The 26,058-nt window shown below is 42.3% G+C and overlaps 3 protein-coding genes and 1 long non-coding RNA gene across 5 annotated transcripts; 1 reads left to right on the top strand and 3 right to left on the bottom strand.

Annotated features, from left to right (window-relative positions):
* Window positions 1-71: 71 nt before the first annotated feature.
* Window positions 72-5,550, bottom strand: LOC111964164 (amino acid transporter heavy chain SLC3A2). The gene is made up of 9 exons (XM_023987923.2): window positions 5,279-5,550; window positions 4,160-4,403; window positions 3,842-4,032; window positions 2,389-2,562; window positions 2,167-2,261; window positions 1,918-2,054; window positions 1,333-1,648; window positions 1,125-1,190; window positions 72-1,039 (listed from the first exon to the last, which is right to left on the bottom strand). The coding sequence occupies exons 2-9, from the start codon at window positions 4,375-4,377 to the stop codon at window positions 692-694; spliced, it is 1,545 nt and encodes a 514-aa protein (XP_023843691.1). The 5' UTR covers window positions 4,378-4,403; window positions 5,279-5,550; the 3' UTR covers window positions 72-691.
* On the top strand, window positions 4,905-14,193 carry LOC111964165 (uncharacterized). 2 transcript variants are annotated; one of them, XR_002877354.2, is made up of 5 exons: window positions 4,905-5,056; window positions 12,933-13,102; window positions 13,231-13,366; window positions 13,504-13,584; window positions 13,737-14,193. It is a non-coding gene; the product is annotated as an uncharacterized lncRNA (long non-coding RNA). The 2 variants fall into 2 exon arrangements; XR_002877353.2 differs by having other exon boundaries at window positions 13,504-14,193.
* Window positions 14,194-17,033: 2,840 nt separating this feature from the next.
* On the bottom strand, window positions 17,034-19,945 carry LOC139027766 (transmembrane protein 151B-like). Its single transcript, XM_070443643.1, has one exon. The coding sequence runs from the start codon at window positions 19,928-19,930 to the stop codon at window positions 18,938-18,940; it is 993 nt and encodes a 330-aa protein (XP_070299744.1). The 5' UTR covers window positions 19,931-19,945; the 3' UTR covers window positions 17,034-18,937.
* A 9-nt stretch (window positions 19,946-19,954) lies between these two features.
* On the bottom strand, window positions 19,955-25,958 carry LOC111964162 (transmembrane protein 151A). Its single transcript, XM_023987922.2, has 2 exons — window positions 25,857-25,958; window positions 19,955-22,232 (listed from the first exon to the last, which is right to left on the bottom strand). Exons 1-2 carry the CDS (start codon window positions 25,908-25,910, stop codon window positions 20,568-20,570), a joined length of 1,719 nt encoding a protein of 572 aa, XP_023843690.1. The 5' UTR covers window positions 25,911-25,958; the 3' UTR covers window positions 19,955-20,567.
* Between the last annotated feature and the right edge of the window lie 100 nt (window positions 25,959-26,058).

Below are 26,058 nucleotides of genomic sequence, written 5' to 3'. Positions count from 1 at the left end.
AATGTTTAACCTCAGGCTTAGATTTCCCCACACCATTGGAAGCACATGCTAGCCTAAATAAAACAGACTGGTAAAGGTTGTATTCAGTTGTTTATTTCCCCCCCCCCCATTTTATATCATGCCAATTTAATTTAGTAGGAGGAAAGAGTTTAAGCCCCACCACCTTTGATATGTTTTACACCTTCTGCTGCCAAAGTAATCAGATAATTGATCATTCTTGAAACACGTGAGAAACATTTTGAAAACAATTACAACATTTCAGTAAGGGGCCAACCATGGCCTGAAAAAAACCAACTTTTTAAAATTTGATTTAAAAGGGCAATAAAATACATTCTTAAAATTATAAATTCAAGCATTGCATTTCATGGTCTGGAATGTATTTTCAGTAACAGCAAGATAGAACAATAGTTGCAGAAGTGTTGACTGGTGCTTGCCATGTGTACACAGGTGTTTGTAGGCCTGACCAACACAGTATTCTAGAATACAGGACTAATTCACAGCAGTTTATGTTCTAAAAGTTCAAGTAAAATATATTGATGAGTGCATGCTAAAATGCTATGGCGATTTGAATGACTCTTATCAGACTTTTTTCTCTTAAAGTAACAGAATTCCCCCCCKAAAAAATACAAAAAAATAAGTGACAACTAGTTTATCAGTGCCCACACAGATGGTGCTGGGATCTCTCCTCTTTCTAGGCTATGTAGGGGAACTGTAGCAGGACAGCCTGGCCTGGGCCTAGCTCCAACTCAGAGAGTGCAACAGTACTGTCGGGGACCAGGTTGACCTTGTCTGTGCTCATCTGGACCACAGCCCGAGCAGGCAGGTCAGGGTGGGACAGCTGAAGGGTCACTGCGTCGCTGCCCCAGTTGAAGGCAGCGACATAGCGCCCACTCTGGTCCCACTGGCGAAGGTAAGCAAGGGCAGAGGTGGAATTGAAGAGGGGAATGTAGTCCCCATGCTGCAGGGAACGCTCTTTTCCACGCAGTTCACTCAGAGTCTTGAAGAAGGAACGGCAGGAGAGCCTCTGTTCTTTCTCCTCCTGAGGGTGGCAGGAATGAAATCTTATTTGAATTTCTTTGCCTTTCTAACAGTTTAATTACTATGGTCATTAGCATCCTATTTACCTTAGCAGTTCCATTTGTCTCCTCATCTTCGAGTGGATCCCACAGCATCGTAGGGGACTTTGTATCCTGTTATAGAAAGACAATCAAAACATTAGGTACCCATACAAATATAGACAAGCTTTTATTTWAAAAAAAAAGTGGGAATCTCTCCAAGGCTAAAGCTGTCATTTGTTTTGTGATACATTAGTTATGGAAAAACCCTGCTCACCGCATCAGCCAGGGCAATCTCATCCCCATAGTTGAACACTGGGGTTCCGGGCAGTGTGAGCAGGAGCATCTGGTTGAAGTTCACCATGTCTGGGCCCACCAGTGTGGCCAGGTGACCCTCCGTCCTGTCCCCAATGTTCCAGGCCAGCTGGGTCTGGTTGTGAGAAGAGAGCAGCTGCTGGACAGTCTGCGCACGATCCGTAGCGGTCATGCTCTTAGACCTGAGGGCCCCGGATAGGAGTAYGTCCACCCCAGTGGAGTTAAGCAGTTCAGAGACTCCAACAGCAGAGGTCTTCTCAGTCACTCCAATCAGAATCCTGAGCAAAAAGACAACATTAGGAAAGGAATTAATGTTATATATACACACACACACACACGTCTAATGTACCCATTGTAATAGAAGCAAGATACAGTATCAGCTCTCTAAGTAGCAGTCAGTGCAGCTTACACTACAAGTTAGCCAATAGCCATTTTGTAGAGGATGAAAATGTGATGAAACAATACCATCATTAAACCACTAGGTGGCTTCAAAGCATAACAATTTACTGAGATGACCAGTTGAGTTCTAAGGGAGTGATGTGCACACCTTCTCTTTCCCTCAGTCCCATTCTGGACAATGGCTCGAATGTCAGCCCAAAGAGACGGAACTACGCTGGCCACACGCTCTACACCAGACAGCTGGATCCCATCCACACCTTGGTTCAGCCAGAACACCAGGGCAGACTAGGGAGGAAAGACCGTTCAAACATTAGATTGATGAACTCAAATACATTCAATTGGGACTGACGGAGTAGATTTAATGAGTTCACTGAGAAGAGACGCTACAAATTATTACCTTGAGTCTCTCAGCAACGTTTGTGACACTAACGTTAGTGAACCATGGTCCACTTCCCAGATAGTAGGGAGTCAGATCCAGGACCACATTGATGCCTGTCAGAGAGGGGAGAGAGTTAATCCATCAACCACAGACCCATGCCAAACCAATGAGTAGTTTCAAGAGACTACAATTGAAAGGACATCAAATGAAYAGACAAAATAAAAAATGGGCTACACTCACTCTTCTTGTGTGCAGCTGTAATGAGGCCTTTGAACTGTTCCAGATTGCCAGCGTCAGAGGAGATCTCCTCAAAGTTCAGGCTCACAAGGTTATCTAAGGGGGCAACATGGATGGGCCCAATGACCAGACCTTTAACCCTCAGCTGGCTCAGACGGTCAATCTTGTCCTCCACACCTGTTACATAGTAGAAAACTGCTTACTGAAAGTGGCCATACATCTGTTTCTTTATTGAAGGTACAACATCTGGATAAAAAAATAAAATAAACGTTTATCCTCAAAATCCTTTGTTAAACAATCTGTTCATTCTCAGTGTGTAACCACCCACTGGCGTTGTAGCTGCACTCCCACAAACAAAAACAAGTTGTTTCAGACAGCCATCATGTAGTCCAGTTCTTGGAATATGACTAAAGGTGTCCGCATGCTTCCCAGCCGAAACAGTTAGGAAGAGTTTGTGTATATATTATGACGATTTGGACATCATTAAGGGTTTTTTCAGCTGTTCGGGCACACATTTTTTCCCCTCGAGGCCAGCCTAAGTAGCCTAAGTTTGGTAGCCCAAGTCTACACCCATGATTGGGCAACTGTAGGGATTCTTCAATAAAGTCTATAGTCATTCAATGAGAGAACGCGTTTTCATGCATTTTCTCCATTGAGAAATACTGCACCAATCTTGGTTTTATGTAAAATTGCACAACTAAGCTCACCTCTGCAAAAATGTCAAAATTAATGACAGATTTCTTGAGATATCTTAGATTAATTCTGACTATGTTGAGGAACTGTATACTGGCTACGCGTCTCAAATATAACAAATGGTACGAATGGCACTTCTCGTTTTTAAAGCAAACGCCTTTTACGGTAGTAGGCGAGCACACTCGTTAGACTTCAGCCCGCCGAACTGAAGCATGCAGACACCTTAATACCTCCCAAACAAGAAACATGCCAAGCCAGTCAGCTTAGGGTGTGTAGGAGGGAGGATTCTGCTGGTTCAGTAGGATGCTTAAAGAGCCCCCTCCAATCCCCTGGAGCGGAGTCAAGGAAGTAGTAAACGTGTTCACGTACAATAAATGTGACCTCAATTCTGAGAATACTTTGGGCACACACTTGGAAGCTAAAGCAGACTATTTTAAAATCTCATGTACTGTTGCTCGAAGAAATAAACACTGGTCTGACCCTTCAACACACTACCACCCGAAACCCAATTTCAAGCCGTTTACAGATGCAGCCCAATTCTGATCTTTCGCCAATAATTGGGCAAAATGGTAGACTTGGGCTGCCTTTGGAAACCCAGCCTTAGGCTACAAGTTAAAATTGGGTGGGGTAACTATGTGGTTCAATGTAGTCAAACTACATTATATGAACTGTCTGTGACCTACTAGTGAGTTTCACATGGTGAAACATATTCTGGGTTTCATCACTAATCTTAGTCATCAACACCCCTTTCAGGGGCTCTTACCCTTTAGATTCTTGGACTCGCTGAAAGCTTGCACATTTCCAATTTGGTACAGAGGTCCATAATTCCACCAGTTCATGGCAGGAATGTCTTTGCAGCGAGGTGCTTGAACAATGATGGCCACAGCTCCAGCCAGCATCCCCAGCCAGCCCAGCCAGAACAGAATCAGAAGGGCCCATCTTGTCCGGACCCACCTTTAGGTGATGAAGGGACAAAGATTATTTAGTAATGCAATATTACACCCTAAATGTTTACATTGCGAACCACCATTAACTATTTTTTAATAAGCTAGTCTACTGCATACATCTTAATAGTTCTTACCCTGGTGTTCCAGCGACCCTGAGGAGTTCCTCTTTGGATAAACCGGTAAATTTAGTCTCCGTCTCCTCGGGGATTTTCACTTTAACGCTGCCGTTCTTCTCCGTGCAGGTGGGAGAACCAGCATCCCCGTTCGCTGCCCCGCCCGTCATCGGCTGCTTCTCCTGGTCTATATCATTGAGCTCCACATCCTTCATGTCAACCTCTGTGTCCTTACTCATTGTGACGTTGGTTGAATTTAGATTATCTTTATAAAAAAGAAAGATGAGCGTTGCTGAGTAAGTAGTGTCTGTGGCCACGCTCGATACTGCCAACGACTTTAAAGGTAAATTGAGACTGACTGCTCTATAAATCACCTTTCATCCTAAATAACTTCTCAACATTATTTGTATATCAGTCAGTCATCATTTACCCATGAGACATCACGTGTTTGACGCTCTCGAACACAGTTGTCACGCACATGCGCAAACGATGGTCTAATACAATTGCAATTTGACGAAGCATTGCATCACCCTTCAATTTTAAACAAGTACCAAGCGGCCAGAAATATGTACATTTCTATGTTATATATTTGACAGAAATAGTTTAATATATCTGGACTCTGAGCCAGGGCGTCGAAAGGGGTTACATTCACATCGCTTGGATTGAGCATATGAGGGCTAAATGTTAAAGCAATTGCCACCTATCCAACAATTTCATTAGATAACGAATCTAAGTAACGTCTTCATTCAATGGTTCGTTGGTTTGATCTTTACAGTAGACAACATTATTGTATACATTGTAGCCTATGGCAGGCTTGTAGACCTAATCTCGTGTGCGTTAACAGGATTGGTCCAGTTTTATTCTAGTGAAGGCACCAGACTAAGGGTTAAAGCGCACCACAAACTGAAAACAGAAAAGGTAATATACCATAAATTATTTTCTAAATTGTCACTAGATTGGTTAAATATAACGACACTTTCAGTGATTTTAGTGGGGTACAAACAGTTGAAATAGGGACTGAAGTTCAGTCACTGAACAAACCAATGATTACATACAGTATCTGTGTAGGCTATGGCTAATGAAAACACCCGCAATTTGAGATATTCACCTGCATGAACGTAATAAGCAATCCGTTCTTACCTGGTGAAGATAACTGGTCGTGTAAATAGTTTTCAATTCGCCTTCAGGTTAACCATATTGCCGAGAAAAATGGTTTATTCACGGCCGCAGTAACGCGCTCTTTATATAGCACTGTAGGCGTCAGTAGCCTCCCAACCGCCCAATTTTAAGGAAGGGCCAACATCGCAACTTGCAGATTGATCAATTATGATGCGTTTGATCAAGTTAACACAAATTCGATAACTTTGCTAGTGTACTCTATTGAGAGTTAAAGTCGACTTGCATTTCATGGTTTGGGAATTCAAATGTTTGTGTTTGATAAAGAAAGTCCACCTTAAGCGGTCCGCCATCTGCCAGACATGCGTCCCTCTCATGTTTTCATGAGTTGGCAAGAAATGTCACAAACAACTAACGGGAAATAGATATATCTGTGCTTTAGTCTAGAAAAACAGAGGATAGGACTTACAAATAGGGGAAAATATTATAGGCAGTGTGATCTCCTCTATAATAAAACTCATCCTATTTCTGTGATATTGTCTAGTTATGATTTCCATCCATCCTGCTAGAACATCTGCAAAATACAGAAATTATAGTTTCTAGAAAAGATAAGATTGTGTTCCAAAGTAGATATTGCCAATTGGATATATTATACCAAAAGTCTAAAATATCTGATTAAATAGCCCACAACCTTTGACCTAGAAAATGTATTTCCTAAATTGCTGCAAAAATATCCTGTGTTCATAACCCCTCTTTGTTTTTCTGGACTCCAGACTCCTTGGACTTGTTTGTGTTATTCTCAAGATAATTCAGGGAATATTTCTTCGTATTGATTTGCATCCACCAATCAATGCAATGACTAGAATAACTTAAAAACAATCTTGATTACAACATCTATTTTTAAGACAAAGAAGAGATGAAGAAAACACCACTTGAATTAATTATAGGCCAATGTATGGAAATTATATTGTTAATGATCAAGTTTCTGCATATCGTTCTATGTTGACACAGTTCTGTCCAATCTACAAGAAACATTCTCATCTTGTAATCCCCTCACAGACTCTGCAGTGATAAGAGTAATGTCTTGTTACATCCCAAGATTACAGACGTCACTATTCAGCAGAATATATCCTCTGATAATGCAGTGAAACTGTTGTAGGCAGAGGTTGTATGGAGCATTTGACCAATTTCCATTTGCAGCATGGTAGAGTATAGCCATGGGGCATTCTTGATTAAAATCAAAACAACCTCAGACATGATGATCACTAACAGATCGGTCTTAGATCATAACAATAACGAGGCTATATACAGGCTATATACAAGGAGCACCGGTATCAAGTCAGTGTACTGAGGTATGAGGTAGTTGCGGTGATTGATTGAGGTCATATGTACATGGAGGTTTGGTTAGGTGATTGATCGAAGTACTATGTACATGTAGGTAGGGGGTGAAAAGCAGAAGGTCCGGGTAGCCATTTAATGACATGTTCAGCAGTCTTATGGCTTTGGGGTAGAAGCTGTTCAGGAGCCTTTTTGTCCCTTTGGATCAATGCCAACTGTGTTATAAACCCCTGTATATTCCTGACCCCATAACAGCACTAATGTTGTATACTAGTTGGAGGTTACAGTTAGAGGTGGGCTGATCAAGGACTATCATTAAGTATGTAAACACCTTTCAAAAAGTGCTTTGTGACTGATTTTGCATAAAATACAGTTACTAGTGGTGGAACGGTACCAGGGTGGAATGTGTTGAGGAGTTGAAAAGGGGCCACATACAGTATATATAGTGTTTTTATTTTATTTAACAAGGCAAGTCAGTTAAGAACATATTCTTTATTTACAATGACGGCCTACCCCTTTCAAACCCTCCCCTAACCTGGACGACGCTGGGCAAATTGTGCACCGCCCTCTGGGACTCCCAATCACGGCCGGTTGTGATACAGCCCGGGATCGAACCAGGATCTGTAGCGACGCCTCTAGCACTGAGATGTCGTGCTTTAGACCGCTGCGCCACACAGGAGCCAGGTCACCATACTTGCTTTAATGCACCTAAAATGTCCGCCAGGCCACAGTCTTTAGATTATAGGCCTAGTTCAAATAAAATCTAATTGTATTTGTCACATGCGCCGAATACAACATATGTAGACCTTACAGTGAAATGCTTACTTACAAGCCCTTAACCCACAATGCAGTTTTAAGAAAAATATGTGTTAAGTAAAAAATAGATAAGTCAAAAAATAAGAAATAAAAGAAACAAATAATTAAGGAGCAGCAGTAAAATAACAATACATACATACAATACACATACAATACAGGAAAACACTAAACAAAATACAGCCCCTCTATAAGCCCATGTTCCTCCCTCTGGAGGGCAGAGGCTGAGGGGTGTCTGGTATCATGTAAACACAGCAGAGCTGAGCACATTTTGTCCTTAGGCCCTCCCTGAAAAACACATGCTGTAGAATGGAAGATCAACATGTTTTCCTGAAAAGGTCTTYGAGAGGGGTGGGCCTGGCCTACAATCTTCTACTCAAGAGTTGCAATTAATGAACACAGTAGAGAACAATGGAAGTATGATCGATGTTCTGATCCTATGATCAAAGTCCTTCAAAGGACTATGATGATTGGTCAGATCAGTAATTGCATTTAATGGAAGTACACTGTGATCAAATCAAGAGCAGTGTTAAAGGCTTTGGATTAAGTAAGATCGTTCTCTGTTAAGCTAAAATCTTTTTTTCAGTCAGCTTAACCTGCACTTATCCAGCTTGACAGGACTGTGAAAGGGTACAGAATGCACAAATTCACAAACAACAGCAAAACCCCACTGAATCAAACATTTCATAAAACGTTTACTTATCTGATTCAAGCAGATTGCTCAACCTGGTGAATTATTGGTTTGATATTACAGTCAGACACACATTTATCTGGCTTTAAGCCAGACGATTCTCATCTGCCCATTTCATAACTATTGACCTCCTGTTATTTGTTCCTTTCATCATCGTGCTGCACAGAGGATATTACATTTCTGAGACATCCACCTCCAGGTCTCAGGTTCAGGCTACATTGTGTAAACCAGAACATTTGTATGTCAAGTCAAGGTGTATTTATACAATTTTATTTGAAGAAAACATTATTGGGATTAAAATGAATAGCTTAAAACAGTAGTTAAACAGTAACTCCGTTTAGCAAATCAGCAACAAAAAAAACTGCTGTTAAATGTTCTGTTATCACTTAGGAACACCTCTTCTTTACACTACTTTAATCACAAACCACCAGAGTAAGAGGACCACTACTGACATTTATATTTATTTATTTTTATTTAACTAGGCAAGTCGGTTAAGAACAAATTCTTATTTACAATGACGGCCTTCCAAAAGGCCTCCTACGGGGATTAAAAATAAAAATATAGGACAAAACACACATCACGACWAGAGAGACACCAAAACACTACATAAAGAGAGACCTAAGACAACAACATAGCAACACAGCATGGTATAAACACAATATGACAACAACATGGTAGCAACACAACATGGCAGCAGCACAACATGGTAGAAGCACAACATGGTAGCAGCACAAAACATGGTACAAACATTATTGGGCACAGACAACAGCACAAAGGGCAAGAAGATAGAGACAACAATACATCACGTGAAGCAGCCACAACTGTCAGTAAGAGTGGAGATAAAATTAAGCGTCTCACACACACGGTTTTCAGTCTCAGAGGAGAACAATACAAGATACAATACAAGATACCAAGATACCGATTGGCTTTGCATTTCTGTGCATGGAATTCTAAACTGGATTAGGGTTAGAGGGAAACTATGCTGATTACTGAGAAGATTAGATTTGTTTATGTACATGTTGGAGAGCTGGGTGTAGGAATAATAAAACCCAGTGGTGTAAAGTACTTTAGTAAAAATACTTTAAAGTACTACTTAGGTAGTTTTTGGGGATAACTACTTTACTATTTATATTTTTGACAACTTTTTACTTTTACTTCATTACATTCCAAAATAAAATAAAGTAATTTTTCTTTAAAACATTTTCCATGACACTCAAAAGTACTCCTTATATGTTGAATGCTTAGCAGGACAGGAAAATGGTCCAATTCACACACTTATCAAGGGGACATCCCCGGTCATCCCTACGGCCTCTGATCTGGTGGACTCACTAAACTAAAATGTTAAGTTTGTAAATTATGTCTGAGTGTTGGTGTGCCCCTGGCAACAACAAAAAAACAAGAACATTGTGTGGTGGTTTGCTTAATATAAGGAATTTTAAAGGATTTATACTTTTACTTTTAATAGTTATAATTAAAATAAAATACTTTTTGACTTTTATTCAAGTAGTATTTTATTGGGTGACTTTACCTTCTAATTGAGTCATTTTCTATTAAGGTATGTTTACTTTTACTCAAGTATGACAATAGGGTACTTTTTCCACCACTGTCATAATCTCAATCATGTGATTGAAATCAAGTGATTCAAATAAGTGTCCTTAGCACCCGGACAATGCACTCCGTTCCAAGCTTGTTTAACTTTTACAATGGACACTTGAATGCGAGCTCCAACTTTCTTTTGCAAAAATGTACCCATTAACGCATTTTTTTTAAATTGTAAACCTCAATTGAATATATGAGACAAAATAAATGGCCACATAAGGGCGACAATCACCCAGGTATGAACGCATTCATGATTGAAATGTCTGATCTTTCAACTGCATATGGGACATTCTAAAATTGACAACACTTATGAACCACCTTGATAGCATTATTTTTTTTTATCCCGTTATAACTTTGAACAATATAAAATATTGGAAACATTTCCACATTCATACAGTTGAAGTCGGAAGTTTACATACACTTAGGTTGGAGTCATTAAAACAGTTTTTTCAACCACTCCACAAATTTCTTGTTAACAAACTATAGTTTTGGCAAGTCGGTTAGGACATCTACTTTGTGAATGACACAAGTCATTTTTCCAACAATTGTTTACAGACAGATTATTTCACATATAATTCACTGTATCACAATTCCAGTGGGTCAGAAGTTGACTGTGCCTTTAAACAGCTTGGGAAATTCCAGAAAATTATGTCATGGCTTTAGAAGCTCCTGATAGGCTAATTGACATAATTTGAGTCAATTGGAGGTGTACCTGTGGATGTATTTCAAAGCCTACCTTCAAACTCAATGCCTCTTTGATTGACATCATGGGAAAATCAAAAGAAATCAGCCAAGACCTCAGAAAAAAATTTGTAGACCTCCACAGGTCTGGTTCATCCTTGGGAGCAATTTCCAAACGCCTGAAGGTACCACGTTCATCTGTACAAACAATAGTACCCAAGTATAAACACCATGAGACCACGCAGCCGTCATACCGCTCAGGAAGGAGGCGCGTACTGTCTTCTAGAGATGAACACACTTTGGTGCGAAAAGTGCAAATCAATCCCAGAACAACAGCAAAGGACCTTGTGAAGATGCTGGAGGAAACAGGTACAAAAGTATATATATCCACAGTAAAACGAGTCCTATATCGACATAACCTGAAAGGCCGCTCAGCAAGGAAGAAGCCACTGCTCCAAAACCGCCATAAAAAAGCAAGACTACGTTTTGCAACTGCACATGGGGATAAAGATCATACTTTCGGGAGAAATGTCCTCTGGTCTGATGAAATAAAAATAGAACTGTTTGGCCATAATGACCATCATTATGTTGGAGGAAAAATGGGGAGGCTTGCAAGCCGAAGAACACCATCCCAACCGTGAAGCACGGGGGTGGCAGCATGAGGAAGGAAAATTATGTAGATATATTGAAGCAACATCTCAAGACATCAGTCAGGAAGTTAAAGCTTGGTCGCAAATGGGTCTTCCAAATGGACAATGACCCCAAGCAAACTTTCAAAGTTGTGGCAAAATGGCTTAAGGACAACAACGTGAAGGTATTGGAGTGGCTAGCACAAAGCTCTGACCTCAATCCTATAGAACATTTGTGGGCAGAACTGAAAAAGTGTGTGCGAGCAAGGAGGCCTAAAAACCTGACTCAGTTACACCAGCTCTGTTAGGAGGAATGGGCCAAAATTCACCCAACTTATTGTGGGAAGCTTGTGGAAGGCTACCTGAAACGTTTGATCCAAGTTAAACAATTTAAAGGCAATGCTACCAAATACTAATTGAGTGTATGTAAGCTTCTGACCCACTGGGAATGTGATGAAAGAAATAAAAGCTGAAATAAATCATTCTCTCTACTATTATTCTGACATTTCACATTCTTAAAATAAAGTGGTGATCCTAACTGACCTAAAACAGGGAATTGTTACTGGGATTAAATGTCAGGAATTATCAAAAACTGAGTTTAAATGTATTTGGCGAGGTGTATGTAAACTTCCGACTGCAACTATAGCCTGATAGGCTATTGTCTGCTGCCACACTACTTTCACTCTCAAATGGACACAAGGCTACTAGTGGACAGCTGCTGGGTATTGAGACTACTGAATATGTTTTTATCACCCTCTCAACAATGGGTTAAACTTTTGGGTGCTACATCCAATAGTTTAGTAAGATTTTATCAGATTTTCAATAACTTTTCTCCCAGACAGTATTATGTTGTATTTTCCTGCTTTTTTCTCAGAGTTTATAACACAACCCAAAACATGGGGACTAACCATAGGAGCAAATAATGAGAATATCAATTAAATCAGTAGAGATCATCATGTGACTTTTTAATTCAGGGAATACATTATTTTGATGTCTTAGTTGACTTCACCTAAATGCACCATTGACAGTGCAATAGATTAGGCTACCATTTCCATATGTAACCGATGTGAAATGGCTAGCTAGGTAGCGGTGGTGCGCGCTAGCAGCCTTTCAGTCGGTGACGTCACTTGCTCTGAAACCTTGAAGTAGTGGTTCCCCTTGCTCTGCAAGGGCCGCGGCCTTTGTGGAGCGATGGGTAACGATGKTTCGTGGGTGACTGTTGTTGATGTGTGCAGAGGGTCTCGGGTCGGGGCGAGGGGACGGACTAAAGTTAAACTGTTACATTGATGCTGTTGACCCGGATCACTGGTTGCTGCGGAAAAGGAGGAGGTCGAATGGGGGGTGAATGTAACCGATGTGAAATGGCTAGCTAGGTAGCGGTGGTGCGCGCTAGCAGTCTTTCAGTCGGTGACGTCACTTGCTCTGAAACCTTGAAGTAGTGGTTCCCCTTGCTCTGTAAGGGCCGCGGCCTTTGTGGAGCGATGGGTAACGACGCTTCATGGGTAACTGTTGTTGATGTGTGCAGAGGGTCCCTGGTTCGCGCGAGGGGACGCCATAAAGTTATACTGTTACACATACAGATGACAATGCCTGTTTGAATTTAAATGTGTTGAGAAAAATGTGTTCTACATTCATAGATCTTCCTGTTGTCACATGGCCCAGTGGCACCATAAGATAATCAATCATCTAATGTCCTAAAAGAATATAACTGTTCATTTGTGCACATGAATGAAAGAATGGAATTTCTAAAGCATTTCATTTAAGTTGAATTAGGCTCCCTATCCAGGCCAGGAGACAGTGAGGTCCGTGTGTGACAGACTATGTAGCTTTAGGTTGTGGAACATGCATACAATTATTTAAATTGCATACTGTAGAATAAACTATATAGTTTTACTGAATGCATCTGTAAAATGTCTATCTCATTCAGGGCCACTTTACAGGCCAGTGCATTCTTTATGGGACTGTTGAGTACAACACATTTGGCCTGGTCCTGGAGAGCCCCAGCCATCTCTCCCTCCGCTACTTTGTGTAAGCCATCTCTGTATCTGTGGCAATCTACTGGTTCTACACCAGCTGTGTGGAAGAGAAGGTCAAGAGGTGAGAGGTTCAACTGTATGGCCCAGCAATTGTGTCAGTAATATCAATTTCCATGCCCAAATAGTGTGGCATCAACAGAAATTATTTGTTTGTTGTTGATTTGATTTTGACTGTATTTCTTTACCTAGCTCCTATCCTGCATCCCCAGGGAAAGACTGTGGCTGAATGTCACTCTGGGCATGTGTGTGAAGATATTGTTCTTACTGGCGGTGTCAGGGACCGCCTCTTTCTGTCTGCCCTTCAAAACGTGCCCTCCATAACCAGGTGAGATGGCTGCCTTGTTTTTCCATCTTCTCCCATATCACCTCTGTGCTCAGTGCCCTCTTGTCTCTCATACTGTATATGAAATGTGAAATATTTTATGTTGTTCTTTTATATCTGGAGGACTTCTTTAATTTCAGTCGTGATGAAGCAGACCATAAAACCTGAGTCAGTCCCTTCGATGGGAATCAGTTCTACACAGGCGTGTATAATGCAGAGAGGTCTGCCCTGACACTATCCATATCATGATGACACATCAAAACGCTGTTGCCTTATTAGACCACAGATACTTTTTTATAGCCCTTGTATTGACATTTTTATTTAAAGCCATATTGTATTCTTAATCTGTCCTCTATTTCTTTGTCTTTCCCAGAAGTCTGTGTGGGTGAACTTCTTCTTCTGGGTGCTGATCGTGGCGGTGGTGTTTGTCCAGAAACATCAGGGGTCAGGGTCAGAATGGAGCACGTCTGAAACAGAACTCTTCTTCCACCGACCTGTCTGACCCCACTGACCTAACCTATAGCCCGATGGGTTCCATTATGTGTCTTTGGATCCAGTTCCCTGCATGCAAGAACCTATTATTGGCCCAAGATCAAATAACAGGGGCTTGTAAAACAGGATGTTTCGGTCATCAATGGGGCAACCTAACTACAACATGTTTTCACTATGGAATAGTGGGAAGTACAATTAACTTTGGAAGTAACCTCTTCCATTTTTGTATACTTAAATCAATTAGTTACACAATTCAGTCCCTTCCTGATATATAGGATGATCTGTTCAAATTATACTGTACTGATATGTACGTCTGTGAAAGACAAAACATTTCCTGTGAAGTGTATCGTCTACATTTATTTATATATATATTATATATATATATATAAATAAATGTAGAAGATACACTTCAGATACACATATATATATACACACATTTAAAACAATTATTGTCATAATCTTTATTTGATTATTATTAATTAAGTACAGATCATTACTAGTTATTTTCTAGTATTGAATGAGTTACAATTTTACATTTTATGAAAAAAAAGTTTGCAATTGAAAAATTCAATCCATCACAACCTTTATAAATGGCATTAACTACAGTCTTCAGGCCCAACCACTTCATAATTCTGTGCCTCCTCTCACCATCCATCCATCCATCCCTCTCCTCTCTGCCCTTTTCTTCAAGCACTCTCTCCATCTTTTACAATTGCTTGCTGAGTTTGCGAGCTTGTCTTTCTTTTGTTTCAATGGGGCCTTGGTGTCCAGGAGCTGCTCCAGCTGCCTGCGTATGTTGGATATGTCTAGCTGAGGTGACCTCACAGGGGCCAGCTGGGTGCTCTGCACCTTGCATTGGGTCCTAAGCCGTGCTGCCTCCACCAACAGGATCTCCATGTTCCTCACAACAGAATCCACCTACTCCTGAGACATTTTATGGACTGGAGGAAAGTGAAATATTACAGGACAAATGGGGCACAAAACGCACACTAGTCTGGAATTTACATCAAGAAGAGCATAAAACATCTGACATGGATTTGCACTGAGGTGTACCCTAGTGAATCAACACTATCTTAAAACCACTTGATAAGATATTAGCCACCCTCCTGTAAATGTTACTAAAGACTGAAATGTTCATGGTGGCAGCATCAGTCTGATTCATCGGCCCCTGAGACAACTGCAAGTAGCTGTCATGACGTTGGCCTGGGAGTAGGTTTATGACAGTCATAAATACCTCTTCCCCCCTTTTTCCTCTCTCTACCCTACTGATGTGACATTAGAAAACCCCTTGGTTAACATAGAGATTCTGGGAACATCAGAAGGTGGGGGGAAATGAACTATATTCTGGTAATCCGACCAATTGAACATATGCGGTGGTACTTAATGAATATGATGTCAGTTCGGTTGTCATCTGATACATTCTCATCAATGATAGAATGACAAACTCTACAGTGGAAAGTCTACACATCAGAGTTATCGGATTCACATGGAATTGTTGTTCAATTTAAATGTTTGAATATGAAATTATTCGTGATGGGATGAAATGTGATTTTAGCTTCTAAAATGTGAGAATTGGGTTTTCATGAGTGAATTAGCCCCAACTCAGTGGCCCACGTGAAGAGACATAGGTTGTAAATTATGAAACACCCCCCTTTTCTCCCTCCACTATATAAGCGACGGTCCATACGTTAAAAGGACTAACCTGTCAACTACAGAACTAAGCCAACCTCAGCATGAGCTTTGGTTGCGAATGGTATGAACTTTGAACTCTTATTCACTACAGAAGTGATACGTCCTAGCCGTTGAGTTAGCAACAGCAGCTGCAAACGTAAATTAGGATAGGACAGACAGAGTATCCCGTCTACCACACAACGACGTTACTACAACGTTACCAATTTACCAGCAGAGACATTCTTCAAAGGACTCGGTTGGGCAACACGGCCTTCCATCTACCACCAACCTACCGAAGCGCAGCTCAGAGTAAATATTTATTGCATTTTCCTTTTCCAAATGGGCGGTAATTTAGAATGCATAAGATACTGTATTTACGAAAGCACAGCTTCGCCCTTTGTTCCTCAGTCTTCCCGCTCTTTCACTCAAACCCAGACCCTTTTCTTTTGTGTAACCAGCTGTTATATCTGTTCTGCCCGCTAGGGACGTTTTCCTTTATGACATAATTTGTAATCAAGGTATGATTCATTCTGTGTATATGTAATTATGTGTGATTAGTTAGGTATGTAGTAAATAAATAATTAAACCCAATTTTGTATTGGTGATTCAACTTGTTAGCCAGGGTTCGTGAAGATAACCAAGAATTTACAACTTTCAGATGAGACTGAAATAAGGTGACGATTAATATTGACTGCTATTGATGTAAAATATTACTAGGTCTTTAAGAGTTTATTGGGAAGATAACTGCTCTATAAATATTATTTTGTGGTGCCCCGACTTTCTAGTTAATTACATTTACATGATTAGCTCAATCGGGTAATATTAATTACGGAGAAAGGATTTTATAGAATAGCATGTCATATCACTTAATCCGGCATAGCCAAAGACACGACATAGTTTACCATGGAGCTTATCGCTCACCTACAGTGCTATCAACAACATTTTCACCACTCAGGCACTTTCTGAACCACAAAATGACATATATTGTTTTACATCTATGTCTCCATAATGGAAGCCAACAAGTAATTTGTGGATAACACATTGTATGTGACAATATAACATAATATTTCAGTGTAACTACCTGCAGTTATTGGATTATAATTACATTGTGGTTACCAACGTTCTTGCATAACTGCATAGTACAACATTTTGCTGTAAGTGTTTAAACATTTTGCTCTGATTTATGCAAACTCCTAATAGTGTATGTCTACAGACATTTCTTGGAAGGTCCACTTACCACAGTGAGAAACGTTTCACATCTGCAAATGGAACGTGCTGCAGCAGTTTCTTCTCTCCTCTTCACTCAAATGTTGTTTTTTACTTCTACTTAACAATTACTGGTAGATTCCCATGCAGTTGATGTGCAGACTCTCATTTGTCATATGAAATGTGACGGGTGCTTAGCCCTTTAAAACCAGCTTAGGGTAGGAGGGAGGGAGAGTGAGACTTTGCTTGCATGCAGACAGACATGCATGGATGTACTGAGAACCAAAACCAACACTTCTAATTCTTTACAAAATGATTTTATGAATCTGGTTACAATATGTAGTTACAAGAACACTGGTAACAACAACGTGACCTAACAGTATAGGCCTAATGCAATTTCAAACAGTTACTGTACTTGACACTCAACAATTTGAATTTGTATTGGTAACACATTAGATACAACAGAATGGGAACATACAGGAGTCTTTTCAAGATAGGGAGTGGTTTTAAAGTGTTGGTGGGACAAGTCACCATGTCAATACCTTCATACAGTACTTATGAATGTTAACATGGCCATTATTTCAAAAGTAGGTCCACATTCACATCCATGGATCTTTTTACTGTTATTAAGATGGTCTATTTGTGCTTAATAATGTGCACCTACTATGACATGTGGATATGCTGATGTATAGAAGTGTAAGTCCTGACATGCTGTTTCGCCTGGCTGTCAGTCTTTGTATGGGCGTGTCTTTCTGCAATTCTGTGAAGTTGTGTTTGAGCTAAATATGCTGTGCGTTATGTCAACTATGTGCTGTTTGCATGTTGTTTGATTATCTACATAAAGGCAGATAATACATTTCTTGAAATAAATATTGTGTTATGAATTTTGCTCTAATTCCTAATTGCAAGACCCTTTTTGGCTTTGATCCCAAGGCTTCCGAGCATCGATCACATTCTAATGGCATCAGTTGAGTGAGAGGTGGGGGGAGTGTATATATGTACTCTACTGCATCATATCCATACTTGACCATGATGTATAACTACAACAGTGGGCAGAACTGAGACATGGGGAGAACCCCTTTAGAATCGTGGTTAAGGCCAAATTGCTAAGAGTCATTTTGGATGAATAAAGGGGTTAATCTTACAAACATAAAATGGGACAATTGCTCTCTCCATAACTCTATCTTATCATATTCCATCTCCTGTTCCCCATATCCATGTTAGGTTTGAAAAGCGAGTGTCTTTCTCCACATTCCTGTTGTCTGTGAGGGGGCAAATGCATGTTTTTGGCTGACAGGGAGTCACAAGGTTGAGCAACAAGGACATGCCTTTTTAAGGCCTTGTGGGTCATACACAAACAATCCTTTGTGTTAATGTATACCGTTCTGCATTTTTATAAAATCATAAAGTTTCTCATAAAGTAGCTAGATTTTTAGCAACTACTGCATCTCTGCTCAAAAATACTCATATGGGCACTMAACTCTTAAAACATTATTCACTATATCTGTGATGTCATATCGTGGACAATATTGTTGGCCGCTTGGATCTGCATTATCTCTAGAGGAAGGTGAGTAGATGACATAATCCGCATCACCTCAGTGCCTTGATCAAATGTATTATTTGTTTTACATCTAAAAGTAATATAAAATCGGATTACTATCGTCTCTTTGTGCAATGGTAATATTTTTTAGATTTCATTGGCGTGAGAGTTCTGCTCCACTTCCACCTGGGAGTTATGTAAGTTTACACAATATACAGTGCCCCTTGAATTAATCTAATAGCTTGGTGGACTACTACTACTACTCCTGATGTTAAGCACTAACTCAGCAGCTCATTGATACATCCATACATTCATGAACATACATTTCATACATTGATGAACAATGATACAAAGCGATTGTTGTTCATTGTGGACAATGGGATACACATATCACACACTCTTAAGCAAGAGCAACTACATAATTGTAATTTAATCTACCGTGACACAATAGTTTGGTTTCCCTACACATTTTGCAGTAGTCCTTTGTCGCAGGTCTGGAAACTAGGATTTTTCCATTTGTTTTCTTGCCTCTCTTCTTTCCAAATCTCTACTTCTTTTTCTTCCTTCCCTATTTTCCTCTCCTCTGCCCTCCTCTCATTAATTTCTTGCATCATCCTGAGCAGATTTGCTTATCTACTCTCCATCACCCTAGCCAATCATAGTGACTATCCTGCGTCAAGGTCCTCCCCTCCATGGCAGCTCTCCTCACCATGGACGATCAACACAGGCAAGTGGAGAGCTTCCTGATAAGCTGGTGGTCTCTCTGTCACACAGGCCACTCCCTGCATGATCTCAGTCCTCACTCTCTCTAGTTCCTGCTCTCTATCCTCCTCTAGCTGCAGACTATTCTCATCCTCTTCAAATCCTTCTCCCTCCAGGACCCCTCTGCTCTCTTCGTTAGCCCGGCGGAGGCCCAGTCCCAGAAACCCACCACCTTCATCCCCTCTACTCCCCATCCCTGCACCAAGGCTCCGGGAGTGAAACAGGCAGGCCTGCCGCACCGTGTGCAAACGGCCAAGGGAGAATCCACTGCGGCTGAGGGCAAGCCTTCCTCCTCCCATCCTTCCCACTGTCCCATATGTCAAAGAGCCCGCCCCCATCGCCACGTTCCCCCTGACTCGCGAGGGGAGCGAGGAGCTGCTGGTGGACCTGCGACAGCGGGGGCAGCTCTGGAGGACGTAGCTAGAGTTCCGCCTCATAGGGACACGCGTTGCCCCGGTAAACGCAGAGGGCGAAGATGTTGTGTTGTTGGTGTTCAGATCCATCAGCAATGCCTCGGAGTAACTGGGCACCATCTGCTGGTTGCAGCGAATGTGCCACTCCAGTTCAGTGATGTCTACCGTGTTGACCCTCGATATGACACGTAATCTGGGGCCACCGCGTTGCCCATTCTCCTGGCCTGAGCGGTAGTTGCCCATCTCAGTGCTGTCATTGTCATTGACTTCCTCGTTCTCACCAAACAGCTTCTCCACATGATAGTGGACATATGCCGTACGGTACTCTGACACCACACGTAGTGGCCAGGACAACATCAGGGCTGAGATCAGCCAATACATGCGCCGACGAGAGAACCAGGGCGGCCATGCCGGGTCAGGAAAGGCCAGCATGTGCTCACGGAAGTCCACGTTCTTCAGGTGCATGCCCTCCCGTGCCTCCATGTAGTCATCCAGACCCTCGTTNAATACTCTCTTTGTGGAATGGGACTACTCTCTTTGTGGAATGGTAATACTCTCTTTGTGGAATGGTAATACTCTCTTTGTGGAATGGTAATTGCTTATTTTTTTATTGGCATTAGAGTTTTGCTCCGCATCTAACAGGGAGTTCTGTAAATTTACACATTATACAGTGCCCCTTGAATTAATCTAATAGCTTGGTGAAAAATGAACTACTCCTGATGTTAAGTGCTAACTCAGCAGCTCCTTGATACTTCCATACATTCATGAACAAAGATACAAAGCGATTGTTGTTCATTGTGGACAATGGGACACACATATTACAGTCTCTTTAGGAAGAGCAACTACATAACTGTCATTTAATCTACTGTGACACAATAGTTTTGTTTCCCTACACATTTTTCACATACAGTACTGCTTTCTCGCAGGTCTGGAAACCATGATTTTTCCATTTGTTTTCTTTCTCCTTCCTTACCCCTCTCTTTAACAACCCTTTCGATATCGCCACACATTCTTCCTCTGTCCCTGTTTTCTTCTCCTCTCCTCTCTCTAATTTCTTGCATCATCCTGAGCAGATTTGCATATCTACTCTACTGTACATCACCTTTGCCAATCACAGTGACTATCCTGCGTCAAGGTCCTCCCCTCCATGACAGCTCTCCTCACCATGGACAATCAACACAGGCAAGTGGAGAGCTTCCTGATAAGCTGGTGGTGTCTCTGTCACACAGGCCACTCCCTGCATGATCTCGGTCCTCACTCTCTCTAGTTCCTGCTCTCTATCCTCCTCTAGCTGCAGACTATTTTCGTCCTCTTCATATCCTTCTGACTCCAGGACCCCTCTGCTTTCTTCATTAGCCCGGCGGAGGCCCAGTCCCAGAAACCCACCACCTTCATCCCCTCTACTCCCCATCCCTGCACCAAGGCTCCGGGAGTGAAACAGGCAGGCCTGGCGCATCGTGTGCAAACGGCCCAGAGATAATCCACTGCGGCTGAGGGCTAACCTTCCTCCTCCCATCCTTCCCACTGTCCCATATGTCAAAGATCCTGCCCCCATTACCACATTTCCCCTGACTCGCGAGGGGAGCGAGGAGCTGCTGGTGGACCTGCAGCAGCGTGGGCAGCTCTGTAGGACGTAGCTGGAGCTCCGCCTCATAGGGACATGTGTTGCCCCGGTAAACGCAGAGGGCAATGAGGTTGTGTTATTGGTGTTCAGGTCCATCAGCAAGGCCTCGGAGTAACTGGGCACCATCTGCTGGTTACAGCGAATGTGCCACTCCAGTTCAGTGATGTCCACAGTGTTGACCCTCGATATGACACGTAATCTGGGGCCACCGCGTTGCCCATTCTCCTGGCCTAAGCGGTAGTTGCCCATCTCAGTGCTGTCATTGTCATTGACTTCCTCGTTCTCACCAAACAGCTTCTCCACATGGTAGTGAACATACGCCGTTCGGTACTCCGACACCACACGTAGTGGCCAGGACAACATCAGGGCTGAGATCAGCCAATACATGCGCCGCCGAGAGAACCAGGGCGGCCACGCCGGGTCAGGAAAGGCCAGCATGTGCTCACGGAAGTCCACGTTCTTCAGGTGCATGCCCTCCCGTGCCTCCATGTAGTCATCCAGACCCTCGTTCTCTGCGAAGAAGCGTGCGCGCTGAGTGAGGTAGGCYGCCTCGGCARGGGCACTGGCAAAGCTGAAACACTTGGTGAAACGAAGGCGTACGGCCGGGTGCTCCAGAAGGCCAAGKAGCTCCTTGGATACYTCCTTMACACCATGTRGYGRATAGTCAAATTCAGAGCTGSCTGRGTGTGTYTTGACCCGCTCATGGTACACCTGTGTGGTGGTGTAAGCGTCACCATTGCGGTATCGAGTCACCTGCCGTGTCCGTCTCACATAGTGATAGCTGATGGCCTTCCACCAGATACAGGGCATGGCCTGCTGRAGCCTCTGGACCCTGTTGTACACCTTGCTGATCCTSACCCGGGCCAGKGAGGATGTTTTAGAGAAGCAGTGCCAGCACTCCACCAGGTAGACCAGGTACAGCATGATCAGGAAGGCCACCGGGATGTAGACGTAGCCGTTGGAGCAGGGGCTGTCATGGTAGAGGCGGGCGCGGACGCCGTAGTAGAGGCCGTGTTCATCGGCAGCCATGACAGTGACGCGGTAAAAAGAGCACCATCCCAGTGTGGCGAAACAGCCGAACATCAGCAGCGTGAGGAGCAGGCACTTCCAGTGGGACTCTCGGCATAGGGACCCGGGAAGGGACTGTTTACAGGGACGCTGCTACGGGGGGAAGGGATAAGAGACAAGGTAAAGCGAATGGTGGGGGGATGGAGGGTTGGGTACAAATATGAGAAGAAATTCGGTTTAGATTTTATAAATGAGTAAGGTAACCGAGTTTAAGTGATGGGATCAGGAGCACAGGTTTAAAGTTGGGCAAAGGAAGGGATGTGAAAGTGGAAAGGACATTGAAAAAATGATGGTGTAAGTGGTGGGAATGGGGTTATAATGATGATAAAACATCAAACATTATGACTTGTATGAGGTGTGATAAAAAGGAGAGGAACAGGATTGAAGGACATACAATGGGAGAGGCAAAAAAAAAACAAGGAAGGGATTTTAAAACTGGATTTTTCTGCAAGAAACAGAAACAGAAAAAACAGAACACATATTAAGTGTATTCCATAAGAATACAGATGATTGGGCATCGATCAAAATGCATTTTATGTCAAACAACATTAATAAACATCAATGTTGTCCTCTCATGCTCCCCTGCTCGTCCAGAGATGGACCATTCCAGTCTCTTGAGGCATGGATACATTTCCAGGCAGAGTGAAACCCAAACCATGCAGCCCCTTTTAAACACTTGGTTTTAGTGGACACTGGATGAGGCTGATGCTTTTAGACCTCATCAACAGAGAGAAAGAAGGAGAGTGCGTTCAGCTTTCTTTTGCCAGTGGAGGTTAGTGGTACTGTGGCCATTCATGCTCCCCATGGGAGGATGCACATGGACAGTGAGCAAAGTGGAAGAGCGAAACATGCAGCGACACTACTGGCCACACAAAGAGCATTGAAAATAACCAAAAGGCAAACAAAGACAGAGATACAGATAGATAAGAGCTGAGCTCAGAGTATCTGTCTATCTGCTTCATTTTTTTAAGCAGTCAAATGTGCCTCTCGCAGCCATGACAGTGCCCTTGCAGGGAAGGTTTGTTTTCCTAAAAGGCAGGCTGCTATCCAAACGGTAGCTCCGAGGAGGTGTGTTCCTGCTGGCAGAGTTACAGGGGTTTCATTGTGCCTGCATTACAAGGACAAGGGAGCACACTGAGTGAAAGGGAGAGACCATTTAAGTTCACCATGACCCTAGTGCCTCACTTATTACAGATGTTGTGTGTGTCTATCTATAATAATGATGGGCCAACTCTGCACTCATCCCCCACTTAAAGCCATTTAGAGAGAAAGAGATGAAGAGAGGGGGAGTGAATGAGAGAGGGATGGGCAGTTTACTATACATGATGTTTGATAATGGTCAGGGCTAGGAAGGAACATCATGCTTTTTCCACTGTGCTATTTCTCTCCCACCTGATCGCTTTTCCTTCCACTCCTTACTGACATTAGCACTATGAAACTACTTCTGTAGAAAATTAGTTTTTGCTCCTTCTTACAGCCATAAGGACAAGGACCACATATTCACCTATCAACTATCAAAGCAAGTAGCCAAAATGACAACCTGGACATATGGGTAGACGTAACATAGTAAACGAAAATCTGTCACACTCAAATTAGTATGGTATGTTACATTTGGTATGGTATGTATTAATTTCTGGATGTCCATCATCCATTTTGTATGTTATGTTAAGAATCACAATATGTTGTGGCTAACGTTAGCTAGGTGGCAAGGTTAGGGTTAGCTAACATGCTAAGTAGTTGCAAAAGTTGCTAAGTTTTCCGTGATGAGATTTGAACACGCAACCTTTGGATTGCTAGATTTATATGCCACCGACCCCCCAATCTATCCAACCAACCACCCACACACCCCCCTTTTGTTTTTGCCTTAAGTAACCTTCTGTCTTTTGTAACCATACCAAACAGTAACATATCGTACTAATTTGAGTGTCCTGGATTTTTGTTTACTGTGTTACGTCTAGTCTATGAGACAAGCCTAAAAATGAAGAATGGTACCTGGCAGATCAATACAGAAGAGAGACAGAGTGAAGTATTTTCTTGTTATAGAAATAAATCCCCCCAAATGTAACATATCCTGATGCAACAACAGAAAGGTAGAGAAGATAGATTTACGTAGGTAAATATAGAGCATTTCAGTTTCACTCAACCGTTGTAAATGATTTATCAAGCCTAAGAACTACTGGCCTGAGAGACAGTTTTATTGGGAATGGCTCTCAGATTAGAGGCAGGCAGTAACATAATGTGAGTTTGTGTGTGTATAAATTAAAGTAGGTGAGCCTGTAGTCTGAAATTCTTTACTCTACTACATCAGAATACAATTATTCTCAAAGTATGTGGAAGGAAACTGACCATAGACAGCTGCAAACACAACAGAAGACACACAGCTCAATGTGGTTTGACCCAACAGGGTCGTTTTCAATTTGTAGTGATACTACAGACCTCCCTCCCTACTTTGTTTTTTTGTGTGTGTGTAGGGGCCTGGCTTCCCCTGCCTTACCATCACTTTGAGATGAAGGGCAAAGCAGAGGAAGGGAAAATGGAGATGGCCTGCACACAGTTATGCATGCACATCTCTCTACTTCTCTCTAACCCCACAACATTCAATAGAGCACAAAGGCCCCTCAAGTAAAAATGTAACCCCCCCCCAAAAATCACATTACCACACACAGAATTGTGCTGATTTACCCTGACAGGACATCTTGACATCAGATGTGCAAATATCAGCCATGCTCATGGGAAAGTAAGGCATTATAACATGAGACATGTTGCTTATGTAAACAGGAACACTTAAGAGCATTGATATGGTTGTGTCAGTATAATACAATCATTATCAAAACCCAATAGTGCTCTCCACCATCTCTGTCTCTCTCTTATCGATCACCCTGTAACATAGGATCTGAGGTTATAGCTCAGCAACTCTGACTACTACACAGACAGACCATAATTAGCGATCTTAGACTATAATGTGGACTGATGCTATACCGTCCATTGTAATAAGTAATCCCCAGAGAAGATAAGTCTCCTAATCATGATTATGAGGAGTTGAATATCAATCAGTTGTATGTGGCATTCATATCCCGGGAAAAGGCAAATAGATGAGCTCAATCGTTCACCTCCACTTCGACTGCAATGCAGTTGCGTCCCTCCATTAGCAAGGGGTGACTCTTCAAATAACCTTGTAAAATACACGCAGTAAAAAAAGGAACGTGACTGGAACTACTGTAAAAATAAGAACTACTGTAAAAACCAGCGGGACTCTGATACAACTCTGACCCACCAGAGATGCAGAGGTCTGTTTGTGCTCAACATGTTGGTTAGTAAGAGGATAACTGTGAGCTGCCCTGATTACAGTAGAGTGGTAACTGAGGTCGAGTAACCAATTAGCTTGAGCTTTCCACGCAGTGCAGGCCTAATATGATATGAATGAAATATTCCTGCAATCGCGCATTCTATATGGGTCTGTAAATGTTCATTTTATTAGCCTGTATTAAAGTAGCCTATGCAGTAGTTCCGTCCCACAACTAGGCACTACGCATCTGTAAACAACACAGTCAAATTCAGAATCGTTAATATAGATGCTAATATAAATGCCTAGTTGCGAGAGGAAGCTACCTATGCACTAGCGTCCAACAATACACAATTACACACACAGGAGCGCGCGCGCGCGAGCACACACATACACACACTTCCCAAACAACCTAACATATACTAATGCTCTACCTCTTCTCTTCTGCCCCCGTTCAGTAAGGGCGCTTCTCCGGTCACCGCAGGCATTCTTTCGTTCCTCACAAGCTACGATTTGACCGTGAGCATCGGGATCTGTCCGAGCGACGACTCCGACAAATCAGGGGTGTCCAGATTGTACGGAGGCATCGACAACGCTCATCTGAGGGTAAGTATAGAAGTACGATAACTGCCCAAA

Source organism: Salvelinus sp. IW2-2015, linkage group LG5, assembly GCF_002910315.2.
Source record: "Salvelinus sp. IW2-2015 linkage group LG5, ASM291031v2, whole genome shotgun sequence".
NCBI classification, from domain to species: domain Eukaryota; kingdom Metazoa; phylum Chordata; class Actinopteri; order Salmoniformes; family Salmonidae; genus Salvelinus; species Salvelinus sp. IW2-2015.
The sequence above is the reverse complement of the archived record's forward strand: the minus strand, read 5'-3'. Positions and strand labels throughout refer to the sequence as shown.

Excerpts from the sequence above, each read along its gene's own strand:
- LOC139027766 (XM_070443643.1), bottom strand. The coding sequence starts at position 19,930 with ATGGAGGCACGGGAGGGCATGCACCTGAAGAACGTGGACTTCCGTGAG.